The sequence below is a fragment of the Chrysochloris asiatica genome, unplaced genomic scaffold (genome assembly GCF_000296735.1).
Source record: "Chrysochloris asiatica unplaced genomic scaffold, ChrAsi1.0 scaffold00034, whole genome shotgun sequence".
NCBI lineage: Eukaryota > Metazoa > Chordata > Mammalia > Afrosoricida > Chrysochloridae > Chrysochloris > Chrysochloris asiatica.
Window position 1 is genome coordinate 1,220,884 of NW_006408552.1, and position 7,666 is coordinate 1,228,549.

General features: G+C 43.1%; 1 protein-coding gene across 1 annotated transcript in view; it reads left to right on the forward strand.

Annotated features, from left to right (window-relative positions):
* MUC17 (mucin 17, cell surface associated) overlaps positions 1-2,835 on the forward strand; it is a 14,521-nt gene extending 11,686 nt beyond the window's left edge. The window contains exons 10-11 of the mRNA XM_006859823.1: positions 2,640-2,719; positions 2,785-2,835. Of these exons, the coding sequence (XP_006859885.1) occupies positions 2,640-2,719; positions 2,785-2,835 (131 nt within the window). The remainder of the gene's footprint in view (positions 1-2,639; positions 2,720-2,784) is intronic.
* Positions 2,836-7,666: the final 4,831 nt, after the last annotated feature.

A 7,666-nucleotide genomic window follows, 5' to 3' on the forward strand; every position in this document is an offset into this window, starting at 1 on the left:
GCAGAGCGGCTGGTAGAAATCTTAGGGGAAGTTAAAACCTACGTGGATATGAATGTTAATGAAAAGACTTCATATAAAACTCCATGGATACAGATGAAACTGTACTTACAAGGAACTTTGTAACCTAGAAATGCTCATATTTGGAGTGGGGGGAAATCTGGGAATTCTAAAACTTAATATTTCAACTTTTGAAATGCAGAGACCAACAGCAACAGGATTGGCAGCAAGCCTGTGTGGTAGCATCAGTTCTCTTAGTAAGCACATTCTGCTGACCTCTCTGCACAGCCCAAACCTCGGGCCTCTGAAACCAACAGGACACACAGACCTCTTGGAGAGTCAGCTCAGACCTGTGTGCTCCCCCTTTCAGTTGGGGTTGAAGACTATGTGCTAAGAAGCAGGCATCTTCAGTGGAGGCTACACTCCCTGCCATCAAAGACCCCACACTTGCGGTCTCTGATAGCAACAAGGCAGACCTCGCTAGGGGTCCACTTGGAGTATAGCCATCTGGGAATCGTTGGCCGTTGTGCTGATACACACTTCTACAGAAAGTTCCCTAGAATGGTGCCAGGAGGTGGTTCACAGAAGTGGAGACTGCTCCCCAACCACCTCAGGGCCACTGCAGGTCTGAAAACAAAAAGCCATCTTCTGGGTCCTACCACCCACTCCTGAAAGAGAGGACAGTCTGCCTGTGCTTCCCCTGGAGTGCCAGTTCAGAGATAAGCAGCCTCCACAGGGCAGAATAGGAAACCTTGGACAAAACCAGAGGACGGCGCTCCAAGGGGTCTGGGTGTGAGTTTTCTAACTGAAAAACTGAGTGCAGAGAGAGAACGGAGTCCTAATCAAAGAGAGGTGACAGTATCTCTGACGGACTGAGTGTTGTTTAGTTCTGTCAAGTCCATTCTGACTCATGACTGTGGAGGGTTTCCGAGGAGTGCCTGGTGGGTTTGAACCGCTGATTTTGAGGCCCAGTACTTATCCTACAGCCCCACACCAGGACAGGTTGATGAACGCACAAGATTTCCCCTGGTTGGCGGTGCCTGCTGGAGGATAGGCTGACTGCCACGTGCTTTTCGGTGTGTTTGGGAGAGATTGAAAACTGAAAAACGGAGTCTGGAACTTTCAAATCCCAATTACACTAATGAGGGAGAAGGAGCTATCACAAAGAGAGTTTATTGCAGAAAGCTGTGTAGGCAAAACCCACCAAAGACTGAGGGAAACAGAAAGCTAACACCTTCAAAAATTCCAATGTCTCAACAACAACAAAAAATCACAAGACACATTAAGAACAGCCAAGCTCTTAACGTCGGCACCACCAGGACTGCTCCAGAAACAGACAGTTCTACCAGCTGTCCCGCTGGAGAAAGATGAGGCTCTCTGCTCCCATAAAGATTTACAGCCTCGGAAACCCTGTACAGGGTCGCTATGAGTCGGAACCGACTCCATGGCACATAACCAGCAACCACAATAGTAGTAGCGGACTTCAATACACCACTTTCGATATTGAGCAGAACATCTAGAAAAAAAGATCAACAAGGGAGCAGAGGACTTAAGTACCACTAGAAATCAACTAGACCTGACAGACAGACATAGATGGAACACTGCATCTCGAAACAGCACCATAAGCATTCTACTCTTGCTCCGTGAGAGACCACACTTTAGGTCACAAAGCAAGTCTTGATAAATTTTAACACTGAAATTATACACAGTATTTTCTCTGACTTCAATTTGAGTGAAACTAGACACCAGTAACGGAATCGTTACCAACTGTTTTGGAGTGTGGGGCCGCTGTTCAAGTGTGCCTAGGCCGTGTCGCTGTCCCCCACAGCTGAGGGGCAGGGCTAGCAAGCTTCAGGGACAGAAGAATGGGGTCTTTCCACATTTGTTTTATCCCCGGGACTATTCACTGCTGTGTAGTCAACTTAATCTGATTTTAATATATCCATTCCATATTTCTTTTGTATTAGTGTTATAAATCTGTTTCTAGCCTTTTACTTTTTACCTATTTTTGTCATTTATTTAAAGGGGTATCTTGTAGAAAACCCACACTTGGGTTTTTCTTGTTTAGAATCCAATCTGATCATCTCAACCTTTGAATTCAAGAATTCAGACCATTTGCATTTAATGTCATGATATGTTTGGTCAAAAGATATCCTCTTGCTGAGGAGCTCTGGTAGCGTAGTGGTTACGAATCGGGCTGCGAACCTTAAGGTCAGCGGTTCGAAACTACCAGCCGCTCCGCGGGAGAAAGATGAGGCTTTCTACTCCCATAAAGATTTACACCCTCGGAAACCCTGTACAGGGTCGCTATGGGTCGGAACCGACTCGACGGCACTTAACAACAACAACAATTGAAACCTACCATGGATATTTCTCTACCTGTCTGAGTTACATTGTCTTTCCTTTTTCATTCCTTCTTTTGAATTAATTGACTTGGATTGGGGGATGTACTTTTTCACATCTTCGCACAATCAAGCCATTTCTGAGGTCAGGTTATTTGGATAGTTTGTCATGTTCCCCAGAGATTTCAGATTTCCTGGTACGTGTGACTGCATACCTACCTCAGCTTCCACTGGGTGGAATTAGGTGACAAAGAGGAAGGCTTGTCTTTCTAACCCCCTGCTTCTTCTTTCTTCCTGTAGAACCTGAGAACTCTATCAACCTGAACTCCATCTATAAAAAATTCCAGCCCTCACTGAATCAAGTAGACCCTAAAACAAAGGTAAGAGGGTCTAGATAAGATGTTCTGCCCCTATCTCTGCCCTAAGACCCCCTCTCTCCTCCCAGCATTGTGGGGCCTTCAGGGAAGTAAAGCCATTAGAATACTACCAAGTATAAGCATAGCTCAGGCGGGGGACAATAGGCAGAGGGGAAGAGGGAAACAGCGGGGTGAGATCCACCTCACCCAGTCCACCGAGGCTTCAAACTCAGAGGGTTCCTTCTCCACTAAGTGTGTATTAAAAAAGTTTATTTTAATTTTTAAACACACATAAAATTCAAAAGAATAATGGCAGCAATTACATATTCCTGTATAGATCAATGATGTTCAACATGTTGGCATGTTTGTATTGTGTATGTATTATATACACAATAATATATAAATAAAAATAAGGAGCTCTGCCAGAGTAGTGGTTACGAATCGGGCTGCTAATGTCACGGTTAGCAGTTCGAAACTGCCAGCTGTTTCACGGGAGAAAGATGAGGCTTTCTGCTCCTGTAAAGATTTATAGCCTTGGAAACCCTGTACAGGGTCACTATGAGTTGGAACCGACTCCACGGCACATAACAACAACGTATATTATATATGCATATGGGAGCGAGATGGTTCTGTAGGATAAGCATTGGACTGCAAACTACAAAGCCAGTGGTTTGAGCCTACCAGCCACTCCATGGGAGAAAGATGAGACTTTTCTGCTCCCCAAAAGATTCGGTTTCAGAAACCCTATACAGAGCTGCTGTGAGTTGGAACCAATTCATTGGAACTTAAGAACACACACGTATATATATGCCGATTATATGCACTTATATAGATACCAGTGAAGGCATACTGGTGGTGCGATGGTTAAAGCACTCAGCTACTAACTGAAAATTCAGCTGTTTGAACCCAGCAGTGGCTCTCTGGGAGGACAGACCTGATGATCTGCGCCCATAAAGATTACATCCTTAGGAACCCAATGGTGTAGTTCGTCTCTGTCCTAGAAGGCCAGTTTAGATGGACTCAGTGGTGCACAACAATAATTGCATATGTCATTGTTGTCATTGTTAAGTGCTGTATACAGCTGCCTATATAAGGGAGCCCTGAGCCCCGGTGTGGCGCTGCGGGTTAAGGCGTTGGACTGCAAGGTCGGTGGTTCAAGCTCACCAGCTGCTCCTTGGAAACCCTATACAGGGTTGCTATGGGTTAGAATCGACTCGACAGCACTTAACAAAAACAACAACATAAGGGAGTCCTAACGGTGCTGTGGGGTTTTATGTTGTTGTTGAGTACCATAGAGTCGGTTCAGACTCATAGCAAACCTGTATAGGGTTTTCAAGGATTTGGGAATCTTTGCAGGAGCAGAAAGCCTCATCTTTCTCCCGCAGAGTGGCAGATGAGCTCAAACCTTGAACCCTGTGGTTCGCAGTCCAGCGCTTATCCTATGGAGCCACCGTTCACTCTGTCTGTCTCTGTCTCTCTCTATATATATATTCCTGGTGTGGGGCTGTAGGATCAGCACTGGACTGTGAACCACGAGGTCAGCAGTTCAAACCCACCAGCTGCTCCTCAGAAACCCTATACAAGGTCTCTAGGAGTCAGAACTGACTCGATGGCACTTAACAACAACATATATATATAGAAGTCAGTTCATGTTGAGCGTTTCTTCAGCTTTTCATGCTTTCAAATAAGTATCAGACTCATCGTGGGTTAAATTCTCACAGAATTCTCTTTTTCCAGGTGCAAATTCAGAGGCCTCAGGTAGTGATGACGTCTATTTAAGGAAGAGGCAGTTTCTCATGGAACTGTGGAGCCTGGGAGTGAAGAGTCTCCAGTTCTTCTAAGCTTGGTGGATGGTGTAACTAGAGTTGGTGTTTACCTAGCTCAGTAACTCATGGGACCGCTCCCCATGGGCCACCTCCTGTACCAGAGTCTTTCAACAATACTTGTTATAAAATTTTATCACAGGATACTATGTGATAAATACAGGTACAAATTGCTGAAATTCCATTTTCCTAGATTAAATGAATACTAATGACAACATTATCTTGTAAGATCTTTCTATATTGAATCATAACCTTATTATTTACAACCTTATAAGTTACATTATTAGTAACTGGGCAGAAGTATTTTTTTCTTTTTCTCCATCTTTTCCTTTAATTACAACTGTATTCTCAACAAAGATACTGATTAAGTTAAAAAATACTACTTACCACAACATTGGAGCGAAAACATCAAAAATTTTTAACAAATGAGCACTATAGAGACACAGCAGCAACGAAAACAATAGCACATGTGAAAACAAAACCACGTGCTTCAAAGCTTCACTTAATTGGGTCATAATGACAGGAGCTCATTAGGAGGTTCAAAAAGTAAATATGCCTTTTAGGTATATTAATATATGTAAGCTGGGCTTATAAAACAATATTCTTGTTGTTGTAACTAACTATAGGGATATTTTATGAAACAATAATAACTTTTTACTGAAACACTGCACAAAAATTTTATGGACATTTTGGTGTCCGCATCCTCATACACACACTGCCCAAGTGATGCCACTGGCTTGGTGGAGATTTTTCTCACTGGGAGCATTCCACAGGAACTTGATGAGAAATTACCTTACACTTATAAGGAGGAAGAAGAGGAAGGCCACAGTACTGGGAAACTCACATGTTGTTGTTGTTAAGTGCTGTCGAGTCGATTCCGACCCATAGTGACCCTGTGCAGGGTTTCTGAGACTGTAAATCTTTACAGGACCAGAAAGCCTCATCTTTCTCCCGCGGAACAACTGGTAGTTTGGAACTGCTGACCTTAAGGTTCGCAGCCTGATTCGTAACCACTACACTACCAGAGCTCCTGGTGTTCCTATGGGAAACTTCCCACAGGGAGTTGCCATTATTTCAGGCAAGGTCCTCCTGCTCATTGCGCGGAAGATCTTCTTCCCACAAATCCAATTTCAGCACCAAGGACAGTATTCCACCCAACTCACAGACTTGTGATCCTGGTTTGAACCGCACTGTTTGGTGGTTCAAACTCATCAATTGTTCCTCGGAAACCCTACACAGGGTCGCTATGAGTCAGAACCAACTCTATGGCAATTAACAACAACACCAAAACACTTAACAGAGAGTGTGGTGGCTCTGTAGGATAAGCACTGGACCATGAACCACAAGGTTGGAGATTTGAGTCCACCAGTAGCTCAGTGAAAGACACCAGTAGCTCAGTGAAAGACACATGAGGCTTTCTGCTCCTGCAAAGGGACCACCACCAACAAACAATGAAGGGCACTTTAGGGTTTATAAAATACTTATAAAATAATATACATATATATATATATATTTATTAAAAATACCTGTGAGGGGTTTTATTTTTTAATATATAGTATTTACCTCTGGTTACTTAGGAGGATTTTGTATATTTTAAGTACATATTTTTTATCAACTGATGATTTTTGTTAATAAATGTAATCATATTTGAGATATGTAAAAACAATAAAAGCAATTTCATTAAAAACATCATGGGTCTCTCGCCACACCCTATACAAGCTCCTGTTTCTCACCTGCCAGGTTCTTTATCCTCCTGTCCTACAGGGTTAGGGTATGATGGTTTTAGCCTCAAGGTGACAACAGGGAAATCTGCAACCAGGATGAGTATGACTCCCTGACCTTAACCAGCATCATCTGTGCTGCTGAGGAAACCAAGAGACAGGACCCACCCACCCACTCACATCAGGGACTCCCTCCCTACTGGTTGAGAACCTGACTCTCCAAGTTCTCCTTCTGGGAGTGAGCGTAATGTTTCTTCCCATAGATCTGTAAAGATGTAGCCAGAGTTCTATTTCCAGCTTTGAACTCAACTCCTATGTTCAATTTGAGAAAATCATTTGGACTCAGGTTTGTCTTTTGCCAAATAAGTTCCCCTTGTCACTGCTTTTTAAGAATTCTGGGAGCTTTATTATGATTCTAGCCAAGAAACTCAGGGTTCCGTTTGTTCTAGAAGATCTCTCCAGCAAGCTTCCCCCTTTAACCCTAACAGAGAGTACAGACTGTCTCCTCATGAATGCTCAGAACACTGCAGGCATGTCCCATCTCACTGACAAGCTTTTTGATCTCCACCTTGAGAGGTCACTTGTTTCATTTCCACATTTGCCATCAAAATTTCCTAAAACTGGCAGGTACCCTTAATCCTGTCTCTTCCCCGGAAATGTACAAAAAACTTTATGGTCCAAAAATTTTAAAAATCTCCTTAAACTAGGCTGAACTCAGATGTCTTTCCTTCTAGGGCTGTCCCTTCCCCCGGTTTAATCTCCCATGGGCTCGGGCTATTGTGGTTGTGTGTATGTGTGTGTGCGGGGGGGCATTTCAAAGGGATGTGGACCAGGGTCTTGCTCACAGTCAGTACTCAGTTACTCACTGACAGATAATTGGCATTAAAAACACTTAGCTGTTTGGTGAAACAGTCAACTTAGGCTGAAAGGAATATACAAGCATAAGTCCAAAAGTGTTACTACTGTGGTTCCAGTTCATTCATGCATAGATTTATTCCAAACAAAACACAAACATGTCTCTGAGATCAGTGGATGATTATAATCAAGTTCTCTCGGTAATACATGTGTCTTAGTCTCATGAAGGTGCTTTCCAGAAAAAGGTTCAAGCAAAGCTTCTTAGGGCATCTGCTGAGCAGGCTAAATTCAAGGCTGAGAAGTCATGGTGACTATTCTGGGGGTTCCAAAGTTATAATCTTGATAGATTTCGTCAAAGAACACAGGATGTGTTTATCAGGAAGACGTTTTAAGAAAATTTAAATCTGCATTGTTGAGAAAAAGTCGGGAAACTTACACAGAGCAATGCACCTGCTCATTCTTTGAGGGTAGCAGGGATCATCTTATGAGAATTTCATTGAGAAATCTTACTCCATCCAACCTACAGCCTTGATCCTACCCCTTCAGATTTTTTTTTTTTTTGCCCCTAAAAC